Below are 20261 nucleotides of genomic sequence, written 5' to 3'. Positions count from 1 at the left end.
AACATAAACAAATGCAAAACACGAAAAACAATTAAATACAATTCAACAGAAAAGAACCCATATTGCACGATACAGTATACACTTTCAATATTCATTTGATGTGTAATAAAGTAGGGTCATTACAACTAAAGTCTATTGTCAACACCAAAAAAAATCGTCATAGGTTCATCACAAGAAGAAGAATTCACTTTCCACATCGTCTGTGGTCTTATTTTGAAAGTCTTGAACCGGATATGCTGCACCCGTACAATTCGTAACTGACGGGTCGCGTCAAGTCAGTCAATCGATGGTGCAGCTGCCGAGCGGAAAAAACGGGCGAAAAGATTCGTAAATTGGCACCAACGAGAGACATAAACTTCACCGTAACACATAAACCCGAAAGAGGAATAAAACCAGGCCAGGTAAGCTCAAACCAAGACTTTTTTTTACGGTGTATCTTTAACTTTTTTTTTTTTTTTTTTTTGAACTGGGCTGTGGCTAATTCGCTAACATCAGAGCAACGGGCTCACATTAAAGTTAACTTCCTTCCCCGATGTGAGGACATTAGTGGCTCTGTAACCTTTTTTAAATGACTGAATTCAGTTAAAACAACAACCTTGAGTAATCTCTTATTGATAATAACATGTTAAAATAAAGTTTTGAGTTACAGCACGACTGCAGTAACTATGGTGTCCCAGTGTTTTAAAGTCCATACACTGTTGTGTCGTAGCTGGTGTACAAAACGTTTCAGGGATTAATGTCCCCCCTCCTTATTTGTTGTTGGGAACAAAGATAATACGTGTAGTTCCTCTTGACATTTTTACCCCCGCAGGAAGAGACTAGTGTGTAGTTGCATGGAGATAAAGGGCGGGGCAGGTTTCGCAAGTTAAGATAGCCCATGGTCCCTGTCATGTTATTATACATACTGTACGTTTACAGGGTTGTATAATGTTGTGTTTTCCCGACGAGGGAGAGGTTGGATGAGTTCCTGCTGGTTGCCCTTTCTGATTCTGGGCTAACCCATCCTCCCAGCTCACTTAAAAAAAAGAAATACGCAGTGCCATCCAGCTGCCAAGTTCAGTCCTGATTCTGAATGTTAAGACTGAAACTCAAAGTCACACACACACAGAAAGACATGTTAGGTTTCTCCTTAGAGGCAGTGCATCTGTTTATTTAATGTATTGATCATTTACAACCAAATGCCTGTCACCACCTGGTAATTAATCACACGAAACAGGAAACTTCCTAAGCATGACACACATCAAATAGTCATACAAATAGTGAATCACTGGAAGTTGTCAGTCATGCATAGTAACAGTATCTGTGCTTTGTTGGGAGGGGGGGGGGGGGGGTGCTGTTGTCAAGGGTAAAGCAGTAGTGAAAGCTTTGCTGGTTCCTCTTTACTGAGGGGGGGGGGGGGGGGACATGTGAACTGATTGCACCGTCACAGAACCGAATCTAAACTTAGCTTGAGTACCCCTGTTTGCGTTGAAGGCGCCGCTCTCCATTTAGAGAGATCTTCATTTGTGCTTTCTTCAAGTGCACATGCAAATGTCAGAATCTGAGAGAGCAGGAAGATCACTGAATTTAGATATCACCAATCGTCTTGTTAGATGTGCTGCTGCCTGCCTTGGCCGGGACACGTTTGTATGTGAGATTTTCCCCTGGTTAAATTCATTTTAAATAAATAAAGATCATGCTCCCTTTATATTGTTAAATGTGCTTCCATCGATCATTTTTTCCCCCTTTTCCATTTCTTGATTATTTAGAGAATAAATTACAGGTATTTTGAAAACATGTAGGATTTTACATTAAATATCTAGATTTGGGATTGCTTATCAGACAACACTTCATCTGGGTGTGTAGGGATCATGTGCCAGTGCCCAAATATGAGTTTAATTATCAAGACATTTAAAGCTGATGATCTGGATATCCTGGGTCTTCATGGAACTATTCATCAGGTAAAACAAGGAATTGACGGCGTCACTTTGCTTTCTAGGAAATTATAACAGGCATTTTTTATGACACTTCATGGGTTCAACGATTAACTGACAGTGATAGTAGCTTTTGGGTCGTATCCATAGAGTTTCAGGTTATTATACACCCGTAAGCAGCCGGAGAAAGCTATAAATATATTAAAAAAAACACACAGCAGGTGAACTGTGTTCTAGACCTTTCTTGAAAATTCTGCAGCTTCTTTAAATGCATTAAAAGCAGGACAGTGCGTGCATGACAGGGGGCTTCCACAGGAAAAGGCTCCTGTCGGTTACGTCAGGATCTCCCCTTCCCTGTCATGTAATACTGAATTTCCCTCCATTATGTTCCTCTCCATGCTGCTGGACTGCCCTGTGGAAAATGCCTGAAAGTGTGGAACAAATGCTATTGTTTCTGACAGTGGTGCAAGGCGGACCGATCGGTTATGTTGAGGCTACAGTTGACCTGGTGTTGATGGGCCGACAGTTTCATTGTCTGATGTTTTTGGAGCCCCTTAACCGCGGCATACAGCTCTGTTAGTGATCTCTAGAAGGATAGCTGGTTAGCTGGCAGTCCAGAGAATCCACATTGGAAAGACCATAGTCCTGTGAGATCAGCAGTCCTCTGCAGCTGTTGAGCTCACATGATGAAGGAGGGCAGAGGTGCTTGACTGACAGGGAAAAAAAATCATGGTCATGAACTGTGATTGCCATGGAAACTTTTGACCTTTACACTTCTTTGCAAGTGTGCAAGTATTGTATTTTTCTTTCTCAAAGCCTGGTCTGGATTTACCGCTGTCCTGCTGTGAAACTGCAATATTAAAGGGATAGATCAGCTCAACGGCACTCCAGGCATGCAAGATATTGCAGGCGTTTTATGCAACAAAAGAAGGAAGTGGAGACTGACAGAAAAAACAAGCCCTGGTCAGATACGCAACTTCCATGTCATTAAGACATTGGCAGAGTAGAGCTCTTACTTTTTTGAGCATGCTTGTTTTAATCAAACACTTTTTAAAATTTGTAATTTAAGCAATGCTGAACAAAGCTAAAACCAGCAATTATTATGATAGTTCCTCTTAGAAATCATTGTTGTTTCATCCATCTGTTCGGTTTGTTTCCTGTATTGATTGGTCAGTTAGTCAATGACTTGATCGACGGATGCTTACGGTGAAAGTATTTAAATCAATTACTTCTGAAAGTTCCTGTGAGGAGTTTTTACATTAATCCTCAATGAGATTCACTCGACCGTCACGCAAGACAAATAATGAGCCAGTTGGCATTTCTGGAACAAGAAATGTTGGCTCTTGCCATCTTGAAAGTTCTTCTTATAACCGATAGTGTCTCTAATCATAGAATCAGACATGAGAAAAGACAGTTCCTCTTGTTTTTAAATCCAATAAGAAGAAGGCCATCCATTATCCTGTAAGCACTGTGGGTTGTTACTTACATGATAATCATGCACACAAAACAAGAAGGTCTCAGTGTTTCGCAGGAAAGTAAATATGATAAAAAGACATTTCGGTTTTTCCAGCAGTTACTGATTAGTCCATCGAGCCAGATTAAGGCAGAATGAAATGTTGAGATTGTGTGACATTAATTTAGCTATGTCCTTGCTATGCCTGAGAAGACTTAGTGTTTAAATAGCAACGGTCTGGATCCTAACAAAAAAAGTTGATTTCATGAACACCAATTTGGTTTCCTGGGGCTCTTGTTTTTATTTTACAGCCACTTTCAATAACACCACCACCGCTCCAGGGTGTGCACGTGCTTGACAGCCGTGTATGAGCTCATCTCTGCTGCATGTGTATCCTGTTGTTTCCTGCTCCTTCGCTCCATTCCTGTCACTCATTCTGTGTGACAACCCTCAGAGAAACATAAACACAAGATGAATACACAGCTTGTTGGTTGTTTCTGGGAAAGGAACATTTTCTTCTAAATTTGTTCCCACTATCTTTTCAAAATGTTCCATTGCGTGTCTCCTCGTTTAAAGGAGCAAAATGTAAGATATCTACTGAATTAAATCCTAAAATGACCTTACTATTTCATAAGACATGTGGAAGTGCTGGTTTCTCAAACAGCAATGCAGAAGCCAGTATGAAGGCGGTGTTAAGGCACCCCTACATGGCCGTTTTGGACGCCCCTCGGTTTGCCATATATGAGGCCAGTTATCTGGCTAAATGGAGAGAGGTTAGGAAGCAGAGAGGTTTCAAGACCGATGCAGAGCTGGCTAAACACTGAAGCTTGGCACACTGAGTCCACAACATGGCAACCACAAATGGTGTATCAATAGGGAAGAGGGGCCGGGGGGAGACAGCTCTGTCCAATGTTGTGCCTGTGCTGGTTTTAAAGGTCATTGGCCTCTCATGTGTCTCTTACTAAGACATGACTCAGGTCTTCTCATTGCCAGCAGCAAAGTACAGTTCATGTGCTTTTAATAACACACATAGTCATCACTTGCTTTGACTCTCTCAGTCTACTTCTTAACCCTACCTTAGCTTTTGCTATTCACAAGTTAAAGAAGACCCTACTACTTCTTTAAAACAGTGTAGTCAGACATATTTTTGCTAATTTGTGTGTTGATAGATTGAGTTAAATAAGTAGTAACAATGTGGGAACTTGCTCAATGTTCAGTTTTAGGCATGGTAGTACTTAGGAATGCATCTGTTCTCCTCTATCTATCTAGCTGTTGTCAGAACCAGAATTCCAGCATGCTGAGTACATTTACTTATCAGTCTTTAGTGGATACAAGTGCTGTATTTGATTATGTAATAGCTAAGCCTGTAGTTTAAGAGCTCTAAGTTTCTGCATTCTTGTTGAAATCTTGCTTTTCTTGGCATGAAAGACTGTTGCAGATTTTTCTGTCACTTAAATTTGAAAAATAATAACACAAGTCCCCAGGCTTACATTTTTCTGTAGATTCTCATGCATCTTATTTTCTGGTTGTGCATAGCAGCACGCGCTGTTGGATTTTCCAGCGTTTCCCTGTCGAGTGATAGATCGAGTGGACTTCAGACCTCGACTTAGTCAACAGTATTGTTTACAGTTCTGGGTCAAGCCGTGTTCAATTGTTCAACACAGCCCCCATGTCCTAGAGTGCCAAGGTTGTGCAGACAGTTGTTCCTGTTTGCCGTTGATTACATCAGGCCTGCGAAAGAGCTTTGGTGATGAAGGAATCTCCAAATGCATTGTTGTGGTAATTATTTAGTCCCCTTCTACACACGTGCATCCTCATGTTTTCATTTTAAATTTGACGACTACACAACCTTAACTTGAGTGATGGGATATAAAATTTGATCATTTTATTAGAGTGTATTATATGTATTGTGTCTTGATTTTCATTGTTTAAAGTTGCCATGAAACTGAACATCGGGAGTATCTAACTGCCCTGTCGAAGATGGGACATAACGTTGGGATGTATTTCAATTGGATCGTTAGCTTTGACAAAGCTTTTTCATTGGTGGAAAAATTAGTAAACACCCCTGAGTGCAGGATGAGTCATCAGACATTTGAAATGTTATATAATACCCAGATAATGTTTTATGAAAATATAATGCAGATAAATAAACATTTAACACAGGAATGGGAAAATACATTTTTCATTTCATGGGGACTTTGAATTTTGACATGTTGGCTGCATCAAAGCTCGTCGCTGATCCTCCTCCAGATTTGTAATATTGACATTTACTTTAACATAATTAATTCTTATGTGGAGTCCATGCAGGTTCTCAGCAGGTCGGACGACTCGTTACCATATTTAGAGCAGATATTTTAAGGCTTGCCATGTGTTAGTCATGTGTCCTCTGTCATGCTGCTGCAGGGATTTGTAGAATGAAGAATGTCAACAGCTGGTAGGGAAATAAAAGAAGGGACAAGAGGACAACACGCATCTTAATAATGTGATAAGAAACATAATTCATCTGGTAATACACCCTGCATTCATCTTTGAGTCTCATCCGTAATTAGTCTGATAGCTTGAGCCTTGGAGAATTATGCTGTCCACTCAGCATATTAAAACGTTGGGACATTTCCCATTTGTTTACACAGGCCCTTTTCAGACTGCTATTTAAAAAAAAGTGCTGTAACTAAGCTCTGCCCTCATCACGTCTTTGTACATTCATATAGATTCCACATCAGCGTAATAGTGATGTCCCGTTGTGTGAATTCATATTGCATTTCAATTTTGTGTAAGCATAGCACAACGGGAGCTCTGATATTACTGTTCTATTTGATATGCAGTGTGCTCTACACTCACAATTGTGTCCATTATCATAAAGATGTGGAGCAGAAAAAACATGTGGTTTTTCTCTAGAAAAAGTGACACACATCTGTTTGTGTGTGTGTGTTTCACTGTCCTACTTGTTAACTACACACAGTGTAAAGGAAGAATTGTTCCCCAGCTAGCAGTGACCACAATACCACCCTCTGTCCAAGTCCTGCGCTGGAGGGCACGGGCCACTGACCAATGACCAGCACACACACACACACACACACACACACACACACACACACACACACACACACACACACACACACACACACACACACACTCTTTCTGACACACACTAAGAACCAGCCCTCATCCTCTCGCTCAGCTGAAAGAGGCCCTGTGTGTTCACATTTGGCACTAAAACACATCTTATGTGATGTGATCAGCTCCTAATTAGAGAAAGGTATTTAGACAGAGATAATTGATATTTGAAAGAATGAGTGGAACTGACCATTAGACTGGTCAAAGAATAAATAAACAAGTAAAGTGTGAAGTTGAGTGATAGAAAAAGAGATTGCTTAATTAATCCTCTGCTAAATGATTTATCATGACATGCTGTAGCGTCATTGAAATCAAAATCATGTGTCCTCTTTTTTTAGACGTGTCACTTGAGATGCAGATTAGATGAGTTCCGTTGTCTGCGGTCTGTCTCAGCTGGATGTAACCACAGTCTGAATATAAATGGTTACTTAAGAGATGCCCGATCTGAACAGGGGCCAGTCAGAGCTGTAGAGAGGGGAGATGCTCCAGACTGATGAAGAAGTAGAGGAGAGGAGTGAGAGAGAGTGGGAGAGAGAGGGAGAGGGGATGGAGAGTGGGAGAGGATGGAGGAATAAAGAGGCTGTTGAGTTTGAAATGATGGACGTGGGGAGAGAAAAAAGTAACAGAGGAGCGACTGTCGTACCCGTCTGAAGGAAACGGAAACTGCCTGCTGTGTGCTTCTTGACAGTTTTATTTTTTCTCCCTCTCTCTGTCAGGATCCCTCCCCCCCTCCACCACACACACACACACACACACACACACACGTTATGGCTGATTTCGATCTCTTGTGCAGCTCGCAACACTGCTGTTGTTTCCGTTTGGTGAGTAGAGAGCTTATAAATATAGCTAAAACACCCACCTGCTGCTTAGATTATCAAACCAGATCACACACTTTGACTCCCCTCCCCCTTCCATCTTCTGACCTGTCTCTCACAGTATTCAGCGTCTTATCAGTGTTTCATCCATAACTGTAATATCTGGAGAATGTTGTCATGACAGTGATCAAAGTTGGCGCCATGTTGTTGTATTCAGCCGTGAGTTTCGTAGTACACAAAGAGAAAGTGAAGGTGAAGCGATGTGTGACGGAGTGATCGAAAGATATGTTTCCTTCTCTGTTTGTTGCACATCTATAGTCTATAATCCTGGCTGTCAAGTGTTGTCAAACTATAAAATACAAGAAGAAGAAATTCCGGTTTTAGGCATTCAGAGTGAGTAAGGTATGATAGTGCTGTAATCACTTTAATTCAACTAATTAACACTTTTTTTTTTTTTCAAGGCCCTACACCAAGTGTAACTCAGGGCAGCCGCGATGTCAGGGTCCTACGATGACTCCATGATCGATGTCTCCAGTGATAGCTTCTGGGAGGTAAGTCACAGGAATTTGTTCCTACAAATCTAAACCCAGGATGCAAGTTTTTCTTCAGTGAGTTTTAAATGCTGCTTTAAATGTTGCTATAGAATAAAAGACGTCTCATCTTCAAGTTATTAAAAAAAAAAAAAATCCAGTCAGAACAAATTCTTTACCACAATCAATGTGCAACACAAAAAACATTAAAATGCACAGTATGTAAATTCCGCCAGCAGGGGGCTCGCAATCAAAACAATAACAAGATATGACATTGAGACTGGGGGGGGGGGGATCATGGGAATTGCAGAGATTGTTTTGTTCTGAAACAAGTTGTATCAAAGTATTGCACATTTTGACAACCTTAATGGTCTCTGTTCTCAGGTTGGTAACTACAAGCGGACGGTAAAACGGGTAGATGATGGACACCGACTCTGTAATGATCTGATGAATTGTATTCATGAGCGGGCTCGTATTGAAAAGGCTTACGCACAGCAGCTCACAGAGTGGGGGAAGCGATGGAGACAACTCATAGAAAAAGGTAAGAATATATCAAACTCAAGCTTTGTATTAGATTTAATGTAGCTGCTTTTTCCTCTGGAGTCAGAGCGTGTGTGCTAATGACATCATGTGTCCTCTATAAGGGAGAATGCACTATGATACAAATGCATTGACATTATTTGAAAACAGATGTATTTTACTATATTCCCTGAGAGTCTTTCACAGACACTGACCGGTGGTAACTCCTTCCTCAGGTCCTCAGTACGGTACATTGGAGCGGGCGTGGTCAGCCCTGTGCACAGAGGCGGAGAAGGTGAGCGAGCTCCACATGGAGGTGAAATCGGCCCTGATGGGAGAAGACTACGAGAAGCTGAAGAACTGGCAGAGAGATGCCTACCACAAACAGATGATCGGCGGCTTCAAAGAGACGAAAGAGGCGGATGACGGCTTCCGAAAGGCTCAGAAACCCTGGGCGAAGAAACTCAAAGAGGTGTGGGAGTCAAACCTATCCAACACATACACTGTACTTCAGTGGTTTAATGTGGTAGCATGTTTCAAGTCACATTTTTCAAACTAACAGTCAAGCAGTTTCCATATGCACTAATACTTTTTTTCACATCACTGATATAGCCTCTCAATTTCACCCTTCATTTCACATGAGTACATATTACTGACTCACCTTTGTTTTCCCTCCATGATTACCTGCTTACATCAACAGAGCAGAAACCCTTTTGCAGCGTCTCCATCCTGCATGAGAAGCAATTGCAGAACATTAGCCACAGTGGGCCAAGGCGAGAGCCAGTCCTTGTATCCTGTAGTCCTTAGTCTGTCAGTAGAAGGGAAGGAAACACTGGGGGGTGGGCTTGTAGGAAGACTGGCTTCTTTTAGTTCAGAATCAGGTCAATGTATTTCCTACTACTGCTTACACTTTAGCAGCCTATTTACTCTGGAGCACATGCATTCCTCTCTTTGTTTGTGCATGAAATATTCCCTTAGACAAAGATAGTTTTGATTCTAGCTTTTACATTATGCAAAGTAAACGTGTATTTTCTCAAAACATGTCAACAAACTTTAGTAAAATAAGCTCTTCTCCACTTATCAATAAAAATCTGTGCTTTAGTCCAAATGAAACGCTTTCTAAATGTCATCATCATAATTACTATACGTGTCATACCTTGTAATCATCCTACACACTGAAGTTTATTGAGCAGGGACAAATACATTGTACATTGTTTCATATAAAATATAAAATAGATGCCATGCATACAGGTTTCTAGTCAAGACTAATTTGCAACCACTGCATATGCAAGTATTTGTTTCCTTAAAGCCACTGAACCTTGTGCAACCTCTAGGCCTCTTGCCCTCATTTCCTGTGTGTGTGTATTGTTACCAGTGGGTATGTGACATCCTGGCCTTGTCATTGAGCGGCAGGGACAGTTTTGTCGTAGTGATTTATTGATTGACCAGACAGACAAGGGCAAGTAGTAGAGGGCAGAGAGAAAATTAGGCTAATTAACTGGTCCAGAAAATGAGTTGCTGACATGTATGTCGACAATACACACATACATGCTAAAGAGGATACAGTGCAACTCGTAGTCCGAAGCCCTTATATGTTTTAATGGATGGAAACTTAGTTTTGCCCACACACTATAGAACACAGCCGCCTGTTTTATCAAATTATAGAGAAGTGCAGACTTTTGTCTTTGGATTTTAAGTGCTGTCAACTGAATGACATTACATCATAATTTGTTCAGTAGGGACATGCCTGCTCTGGCCCTACCCAAGACAGTCTTTAAATAGAACAACCATGCACGATTGTACTTCCTCAATTCTCATTTGATGACTAAATATACACAAAGTGTTCGAGGAGTGGTTATTTCCTGTTGTTATAAATGCGTCACACACACAAAATGATCAGGCGTCAAGGTTTCCATGTTGCCTACATTTAATGAGTTGGTTATTGTACATTAAGTGTCATCCAGGTTATTCATTCATTCCAAAATCCATGTGTCTGGGGCCTTGATGAGCAAGCTTCTCTCAGTAGGAAATAGGTTGTCATCATTCCCAAATAGACAAATGAGTAGCAGAAAAATAAGACCAGAAACAAACCTGAGAAACTCCCATTTCTTTCAAGACTGGAAAAAACATTCACACGTCTAAAAAATGATCCCTGCCTAAGATGTCCAAACAACTTAAGCACTTTGAGTTTGTTCACATTTGTACTTTATTTTCACTGCTTGAATCTGCAGGTGGAGACAATGAAGAAGTCTTACCACTCTGCATGCAAAGAGGAGAAGCTAGCAGCCAGCAGGGAGACTAACAGCAAACTGGAGAGCAACAACAACCCCGAAGCCCAAAAGAAGCTCCAGGAAAAGGTGGAGAAGTGTCAGCAGGAGGTGCAGAAGGTAGGGTTTCCTTTAGAAAATAACAAGATTGGCTGACTGGATTGTCTTTTTGGCATTTTAAGAGAGGCATTAGAGGTCTAATCTTTAAATGTAACGTATAACAAGGGGTATATTCTTAAAGTTAGGAACACACCAACACTTAAAAGTTCTTTATGAATATCTGCCAAGCAATCAGTTTTTAACATCTGCTAGCGTCTGAAATCCTCAGACATATGAATCATCAAATATTACTCTGACTTCCTCAAAACTTGGCTGGTGCTCTTTCCAAAGATCTTGAGAGGAGTTGTGATTTGGACACGTTATAAATAACCAGCATAGGAAGCAAAGTCTGCTGAAAGGGGCGTGCACATTGGTAGAGACACACATCACTCAGACGCCATGTTGTTTTGCTGTGTTCTAATCCTGACTTTACTCCTCTCTGTCTCTCAGACTAAAGAACGCTATGAGAAATCCCTTGAAGAGCTCGACAAAGTGACCCCTCAGTACATGGAGAACATGGAGCAGGTGTTCGAGCAGTGGCAGCAGTTTGAAGACAAACGCATCCGCTTCTTCAGTGAGCTGCTGCTGGAGGTGAAACAGCACCTCGATCTATCAACCAATCACAGGTCAGCCCAAGGACATTGTAAGGTCACACGTTTATTTTTTTTCAAACGTTATTCGGACATGTCTGGATGCATAAATGTAGCTCCTGGAAAAGATGCTGACAAAATACTTTCTCCATAGATTCCAAACAGTGTACCACACGCTGGAAGACACGGTCTCTGCTACTGACGCTGAAGATGACCTGAAATGGTTCCGGTCCAATCAAGGCCCAGGGATGCCGATGAACTGGCCTCAGTTTGAGGTACTACAGCCTTACCTTATACTCATGAAATGGTAGGACAAGAGAAGGAAGGCTAAATGTCCGCAAAAGGAGGGGGATCCTTCTAAAGAGGCTTTTTTTAGCTTCTAAAAAGTTCTCGAACACATAAGCTCATGGTCCCTGATTTTATTGAAGGATTTCTTTTTTGGTGCTGACGTGTAGACACAAAGTAATAGCCATTGTATGTACATAGTGATCTAATTAGTAATGCAGTACTTACTTAGAGACCCCATGGTGCTCCTAAAGCCCAACTGTGAGAACCACCAGACAGGAGGAATGAGGAAGTTGTGTAATAAGTCATACTGAAAAATGTTTTAGGAGAAAAAACAAAAACAAGGGCGACATTGCCATAGTTCTATTTAATGCTTGAAGAAGCCATAGAAGGAATTATAGCCCAGTGTCATTCTTTGGCATTGAATTGTGTTATTTGGCAGCAGGGGTGGAAGTAAATCTATCCTGGACATTCAGAGTGGCATTCAGAGGGATGTAGTTTATGTCATCCTCCCATCAGGAGGTTAAATAAGAAGAGAAGAGGAGAGGGAGGGCGACGAAAAACTGCATGCGCTTGCAGTGGAACAATTTACGGTGTTGTTTTTGTGTGCGCTTGCAGGCATTGCTGCTCCAAAGTAGCTGCTTATTCCACTTCAATCCTTACATCATCACCAGGCTGTTTTTCTTTGAGTAGGGCTTTGTTTTTGTAGTTTTTTTTTTTTTTTAAGGAGGGGATCAATATTTTCTGTGATGAGATAAACTCAAAACGAGAAGAAGAAGAAGAAGCAGTAAGGCAGCTCCTTGAGGGTAGATATTCAAAAGGAAACATGGACAAACTGGGAGCAAACACCCCTCACTCATGCTGTAATTGTTCTTCGAGCTCCTGGCTCTTTTTTTTTAGATCGTTGCCACTCAAAAACTAACGTTTTTAAGGATTTTTTTTTGTCCTCATTAACTCTGTTCCACACCTGCTTCCCTTTCCCATTGTCTAACAGAATTTGGACTGGTCCCACCCTCGCTCCTTTAAGAGAAGGTCCATTGTAGTGAGTTCTGCATGGGAGGGCTGTTCTTTTCACAACAGCCATGGGGAGAGATCCTTTTTTTTCCAATAACACTCTCACTCCTTACTGCTTCCATTAGTGTGTGTGTGTGTGTGTTTGAAGTGGTGTTCTTTCTATCTTGCATCTCAAAGAATATTAACGAGACAAAGATGCACATGGTACATTCAGATACCACATGGCTGCCCTCTGCACTTGTAGTATGTTCCTGTTACCTGAAATCTACACAATTTTTACAATCCTTTTCCTGGATATCACAATTCCTCTGTAAACACGTCTGTCTCTCTTTTCTTTCTAACCTTTAAACTCTGACCCCTTCATTCGCACTCCCTCTCATGATTCTGATTCCCATTTGACCCCTGCAGTGCGTCTCATGATGCCACCAGGGCTCAGCAGCAATGTCTCAGAGGTCATGAGCCACGACAAGCCGAACAGTAAACCTTTTGATCTTTCAAAATGTGAGAGTGCTGATAAATCAGAGGGGTCGGAGAAGCCTTTTGGGAAGCTATGATGTCATAGTTAGCGGTGTAATATATCATCTATATGAAAGAGGGATAGTACTGCTTCTGTCTGAGTGATGATCGTTTAATTGACACACATGGCTCAAACTATAGATTGATAACAAGCTGTCAAAAAGTGGCTCTAAAGTTAACCATTGTCCAGAGGCCCTCGGCCACTTATTCCACTCTCTCTTAGTCCACTCTCCTGGGTTATCCTCTGGTGGAGGGGACACTCCCTGGTTCTGTGTTTCTCTCAACAGGTGATTGGACACTGTACATGGCTGTGTCTTTTCAGGCCTGCACTGTAAAAACACACGCATGCATGTACAGTTTTGAGATTCAGCGACTGGGTCAGAGCCTGAGCGATGTATGACGGACTGTGTTGAAGTGTGTGTGTGAATTGCTGTGCACTTGCCTGTGACTTGCTTCTACTAGATGTGAGGGCGTGTTTGGAGCCAACCGCAGAGTTGTAAATTGTACGTGTAATACTTTTCTCTAATATGTGTGTGTGTGTGTCTACCAGGATTGGTCCATAGACCTGAACCGAACCCTCAGCAGACGAGAAAAGAAGAAACCATCAGAGGGCGTCACTCTGACAGGCATCAGTCAAACTGGGTCAGATCAGCCTGTGCAGCCCGCCAAGACCAGCAGCAGGTAGATACCTCATTCATCACTAGCTTACTTTTTGGTCTTAAACAACACACACACACACACACACACACACACACACACACACACACACACACACACACACACACACACACACACACACACACACACACAGAAAACTGAGCATCTGTCCGTATTGCACACACTCTTCACCAACTAAACTCCCAACACCGGCGATAATCCTCACACGGTCTTCAACGTTACGTAAGGGGAGCTCCGGGTGTGACGTCTGGTTGTGGGGTTGTTTCCAGGGGCAACGGTAAACATTTGGTCACCGTTTGCTGAAAAATAATTCCACCTTGCGAGTCTGGAGTCGGCTGGTACATTCTTGAGAGGAAGCCAAAAAGTAGTGGGGAAATGTTACTCATACACGGCGAGACCTTGAGCATGAAATGTTGTGACTGGAAAGGTTTTTTTTTGTTTTTTTTATAGTAGTGCTCAAGTCGAACACATGGACCTGGGATCATGAAGGTTTTTGATAAGTATTGTGTTTTTAGACAGCTAATTCTGTAGACTGTAATGAAGAAGACGTCTCAGTCAGAGTTAAAAGCCTCTAAATGTTTGACCTGGCTGCTTTTGATCACATGATGATGTCGTTCTCAGCCCAGATAAAATAAGATCAAAATTCCCAGCAAAGAATTGTGTCTTTGGTGTTGTGGCAACAGCACGGAGGACATAACATTGGTTCATGGATACGACGGCAAGCAGCTGATAAGGATTTAAAAACACTTCTCATGCATCGAAATAGTGACAAACCACACTGAAGAGTCAGATTCAGTTTGGAATATTTATGTTAAGCTTTACTTGAAAGTGAGAGTTGTTTAGTCCCTGCATTGTTGAGCTAATTGCTCAAGTTGTGGAGGCAGCACAGTGTGAAGTGAAGAAGTGCATCGAATGATATCGTATGGTATCTTATCGCACCATGCTTTTTGTTGTTGTTGTAAGTTCAGTTAACTGTGAGTATCCTGTGTTGTGTTTGAGCATATTGTTAAACTTACTTGGTCTTAACTTCATATTTCTTCACAATTTGGTAACGTGGGTTAAAACGGGTTCTTTTAATCAACCAGCATTAACCTGCCGTCTGCTGTTATCCACACATCAGCAGGGAGATGTGTGTATGCAGCATTTCTAAAGAGGAGTGTTCAGAGGAGTCAACAAAGGGAATGTCAGGCACGGGAAGCATTTGACCTCCGAACTTAGGATAATTGACTGCCTTGGGACTGGCTCTCCCCCAACCAGCATTTACAGCACATTGTTTTCCTGTCGTTTCCTTCATCTGTGGGTGTGACTGGGGGGATTTTGTGTACGTACTGGGTCTTGATAGAGCCGTAATTATCTTTGTGCAGTCACAAAGGATTTTTAAGAGACTTGTGAACGATGGTGACGTCATGATGTAGTTTCCTCTTTTTTTAACAGCATTAAAAAGCATGTAAACGTTTTCACTAGTGTGTTGTCTCAAGCTTGAATGAATATAGTTGAAAAAATCCACTGGGTAATATAAACCACTCTTTGAATACTTAGGCTCCTAGTTCTCAGGTGGGGCGTATGTGTTTACTAAAAACGTCCAAAGTTACATTGTGCCAGACTCCCAGTGGGACAGTGTTTGCTGTAGTAACTCCTCAGGCTTAAGTCAGAGGCGCATGGCATGACTACACAAACAAAGGCGTTCACATTTCTCCGTTTCACACTCCTCATGGGCCAACTCGTAGCCACTGCTGTTGTAAATGGTCCGGTACTTCTGTAAACAGGGAGAAGAAACTCTGTTTCCTCTGATACAGGTGGAGGGCCGGCGCAAGTTTTCGTTCTTTGATGCAGAAAGTCAGAATAGCAGGAAGTAAACCGCCCTCATGTGACTTCAAAAGACAGATTGTGCACCTACACATGCCTGAGCTGACGATTCAGTGTTTGATGTGTCACTCAGGAACCGTCCTTTTGTTTTTATAGTTTGTATAAAATGTGGTTTTAATGGAAGCACTCAAATCTAAACAGGTGAAACTGTTATTGTGACTGTAACTGTGTTTCGTCTAAACACGGGTTACACAGAGGTTCACTATTGATGTCACTTGTGCTTATTCATTATTCCCATCCCTCTCAGTCTCTGTTGTGTGTAAGCTTTCCTTTGTAACACTGTATACAATCATACAGTTTAAATTATATGTCATTTTTGTAATAATAGGTCCTTGATCTTAGAGCGAGGCAGGATTCTCAATTCCAGCCCAGACCATCAATATAGCAATTTTGCTATATTTTCATGTGTTTGTGTGCGTTAAGGTTGTCAGAATTATCGATTCTCTTGATACTTCTGGATACCATGATACAGGCTTTAATGATCTAAAAAGTACAGAAGCTTTACAAAACAACATCTTTCATACGACATGGGTGGTCTGGAGGAATGAATCCATAAAAGAATGTAAGTCAACTCCTACACAATGTCTAAATTGCACAAATTCTGTATTTGTGCAATTTAGACATTGTGAGGTTGTCTGCAACTTTCTGTAACTAAATCAAGAAATTGGGTGATTAGGACTTCTATTTTAGTTGCTGTTGTATCAAAACGAAAATTGTTGATTTTCTCTAGTATCGGATCGAAGTTTCAAATTGTGATATCATGACAGCCCTAGTGTGTGTGCATGTCAACAACCCGTGTCTCACTGTGTCCCATGTTGTCAGCCTCACTGTGCCTAAAACAGCGCCAGTTGGCTCAAACCCCTTTGAAGATGATGAAGAGGAAGACGATGAGGAGGAGGAGGAGGAGGAGGTGGCAGTGGAGCAGCAGACCACAGTCAACCACATCAGTGTGAATAAAGAGGAAATAAAAACGTTGGTGAACAGGAGAAAACCCCTTCATGCTCCTACAAACCCTCCCCCCGCCTTTTTTTTTTTGTTTCCATCTTTTGTTTCCCGGAGCGCCGTTCGTGCTGCGTCTCTTTCCATTTCTTTTTTCTTATTTACTCAGTTTCCTTCTTTCTTGTAACTCTTCCTTCCCCCCCTCAGGTGGCTGGTTGTTGTTTTTTTTGCTCTGCATGGTCACTGGAATAGCCTTTCACACAGCCTGTGTGTTCGTCTGTCACATCTAACAGTGCCATGTCTTGCAAAACATTGAATGTCATGCGCATGGGGGCGCATGTCTCTACTAGTGGAAAATATTTCTGTCTTACAATCAGATCTGAATATGGAAAAAACCTCAGGGCGTATTTAAGTTACCTGCAATATATAGGTTTGTCTTTTATATCCACACAAAAATTGCCCTGTGTACATAATAATGGTAAATAAAAAACATTACATTTTTTGTAAGAATCTCTAACACTGGATAGAAATGACTTCAGATATCACCTAGTTAGAAAAATGAGCAGGTCATTTAGTGCCATAGTAACTTTGCAGTGAACAGATCTGACTGTAATTCCTCTCTGTATGTGCTGGTGTTTGTTTACAGTTTTTCACCTTGTAACTCTGTCAGAGCATAGAAAAAGCTCTCTGTCTGGTGTTTAGGTGGCGCCCTCTGCTGGCTGCTCAAGCTGAAATCCAATCATGCACTCACATCGATGATTTGTCTTGCTTCGTCTCATGTTGCTGTGTTGTTGTTTTTTTTTTTTTTTTACGTGTCTTTTGATATGTTGTCATGTCGTTTTGCTGCCTTTCTTTGGCACTGTGTGCACTTTTCACTTGAAGTCCAGAGCGACTTGAAAATCATTTGTCTTGCTGTCTGAACTGAATGCTTGCTTTGTAGCTTTGATGCAGTAAGAAGTAAGCATGTACTCCACTTATTTAGAACTGAATGGAGACTGTTACCGGGAAGAATCAGAAAAAGTCCCTGGATTTTGAAGATGCACTTTGGCCTGTTTTGTGTGCTCTACTTTGGTCTGTGTTTGATATATTTTCTTGCTTTTCTAACTTTTTATCTTTTTGTCCCTGCTTACACCTGGCATGACTGGGTTATCCCGTCAATGCAAAGAGGCCTCGGCATAAACACTGAAACCTGTTTTCTAAGGGGCTACTTTGTCTGTCCCTCCAGTGCGAGCAGTGTGGAGAAGACTCCTGACTGGTCAGATGAAGACACAAGCGTAAACCCTTTCTCAACTAACGGCGATGGGAATCCATTTGAAGAGGAGCCGGCTTCTCCGGTCGTATCCGTACCGGTCAGAGCCCTCTATGACTATGAAGGACAAGAGCAGGACGAGCTGAGCTTCAAAGCAGGTACATGTCATACTCTTGTTAAAGATTTGGACTACAAATTGGGACTACAATTCTTGAATACAAATATTCACCTCCTCATTCTTACTCTCTCTAGGGGATGAGTTCACCAAAATTGGCGAGGAAGACGATCAGGGTTGGTGCAAAGGTCGGCTCAAGGAGGGAAAAACCGGCCTCTATCCTGCTAACTATGTTGAAGACATCCAGTAATGAATCATCACGTAAATTAAAAAATGTGAAGGAAGAAGAAAGTAGTGTTTTGGGAAATGACAGTGCGGCTGGAAACATGAAAGCTCTGCCTCATTTTTTTTTTTTAACCGTTTCCTCCCTGTTAGTAAAGACTGCACTGCTGTGGGAGATGGACCGAGAGATTATGAATGGACCACTCAAAATCTTGTTGCTCGTCACAGATCGACCCTCCTAGAAGCTTAGTACAAAAGATGGAAATAAACCACAAGTTTCCAGATTCAGGGGGAGGAGGAGCTCAGAGAAAAAAAAATGCTGTCAGTGTAAGATATGTCATGTTATTTAGAAATCCCATTTATGCTGTTACAAAAAAAGAATACAAGCTTTTCAAGTATATATTAGATACGATTCAATAAGATTTGTGTGAATTTATGTATTGTTTAAAAAAAAAACACTGGGATGACAGTCTAATTGTCTAGCGATGTTACATGCAGCCTTGATATGCAAGCCACTATGGATTCATTAAGGGAGAGGACCTTCTTTATAATGACCTGCTCTGTGCCTGATCAAATCTAGTCCAGAAATGTAAATTCTTTCATTTTAGTGGACAGAGTAGTCCCTTATGTTGAGATAATTGTGCCAGATTGAAAGTGATTTTTTTTTAGTGCTTACATAGTTTTGCCATTCTTTTCAGGGTTTTGTTAATACACTCAGTTCATTCACTGTTCTGGTTAGATTTTGGAATAATGGCGATCAAAGGAGCCATATCCTGGCATAGGCTACAATAGTTCACTGGCATTGAATGTATAATCACTGATTGTATTTTCTCACTTCTTGATTGTTCACTTTTGCTTATGTTAGGGTTTTGTTTGTTTTGCAGCCACCGGCATGGGCTACGTTTCATGCAACACTGAAAATCTCTCACACGTTTATCGCACTTGAATCGCCATGTCTAATCCTCTCACTTCTTTTTGAAATGTCAAGGTATGGGAGAGTATATTTTTAGTGTATGTTATATGCAATAAAACAACAGTTGAGTATGGTGTCACATACATTCATGTAAATAGCCTCAATGAGACGTACTAGAACAAATTGAGGGTGAAAATCTGATCATACGTAGTTGGAAGTTGATTGTTAATTTATGATGCCACAAGTGCTTTTGTTCTACTCTTGTTAGAATGCTGTGACTGAAAATCAATTTGTATAGTAATTGAATATTTTATGGCAAATATCCCTGAAATCTGTTATTTTGTTACATTTGTAAATATGATTTTTTTTTTCCTTTATTGAGGAGCCTAATTAATTAGATAATAGCATATAAATACTTCTGAATTATATTCTTGGAGCTATGATACAAATGGATACAGCTGATGAAATTACCTTAATACATGATACATTTTGATCATCAAGTATTTAGACCGCTCGCATGTTTTGTAGGATAAACTGCTGGTTTTTGATTTGTTCAAGCTCCGACTTCATGAGCTTCCCCAGTGTAACGATGAAATCATTGAAAAAATGCTGTTTTAATGCCTTCAACTGCAGCAGGAGAGGAGGATAAGATATTTTTGCATTTATTAATTGTGAGAAAGGAGATGTCGTGCTCATGTTTTCAGGGCATGCTGTCGTTGACACGCAGCAACAGATGTACTTGCACAGTAAGGTTTGTAAATGTTGTCTCACAACATAATAAATGAATTTATTGGAAAAACAAATGTTGTCTTTGTCTCGAGAGCTGAATCTCTAATGTACCGTAAGGTGATATTCTTATCTAGTGAGAAAAAAATGTATCACCTTGTAAGCACAGGTTAATTATCTTGTGTAAACATTACATGGTGTGGCAGCAAGTCTTGTTAAAGCATTATTTTGCGGGACGCTTCATGTGAAAACTCAGAAGAGCATAGAAGAAAATGTCATTTTAAGCATCAGTTTGCGAGGACTTTAAAACAGAAGTGTATTTCTGTCATTGGAATTAAATTGTGGAATTCTTTAAATAATGACTTGAAGGGGCTGTGTTCAGATATTTCAGTTTAAGAAAATGTACAAGAACAAAGTTATCAGTGTTCTGTGTGTGTT

General features: G+C 41.0%; 1 protein-coding gene across 5 annotated transcripts; it reads left to right on the top strand.

Annotated features, from left to right (window-relative positions):
- The first annotated feature begins 242 nt into the window (after window positions 1-242).
- On the top strand, window positions 243-19900 carry pacsin2 (protein kinase C and casein kinase substrate in neurons 2). Of its 5 annotated transcripts, none has more exons than XM_065951038.1 (12): window positions 243-401; window positions 7757-7846; window positions 8210-8366; window positions 8581-8816; window positions 10576-10731; window positions 11161-11336; window positions 11455-11575; window positions 12580-12627; window positions 13666-13796; window positions 16482-16631; window positions 17824-18005; window positions 18100-19900. In XM_065951038.1, the coding sequence occupies exons 2-12, from the start codon at window positions 7790-7792 to the stop codon at window positions 18210-18212; spliced, it is 1527 nt and encodes a 508-aa protein (XP_065807110.1). In that variant the 5' UTR covers window positions 243-401; window positions 7757-7789; the 3' UTR covers window positions 18213-19900. The 5 variants fall into 5 exon arrangements, with proteins under 5 accessions (XP_065807110.1, XP_020503378.1, XP_065807112.1 ...); XM_065951039.1 differs by lacking the exon at window positions 243-401 and adding an exon at window positions 7279-7301; XM_020647722.3 differs by lacking the exon at window positions 12580-12627.
- Window positions 19901-20261: the final 361 nt, after the last annotated feature.

This window comes from Labrus bergylta, chromosome 23, assembly GCF_963930695.1.
Source record: "Labrus bergylta chromosome 23, fLabBer1.1, whole genome shotgun sequence".
NCBI classification, from domain to species: domain Eukaryota; kingdom Metazoa; phylum Chordata; class Actinopteri; order Labriformes; family Labridae; genus Labrus; species Labrus bergylta.
This window is presented reverse-complemented; position numbering and strand designations above follow the sequence as displayed.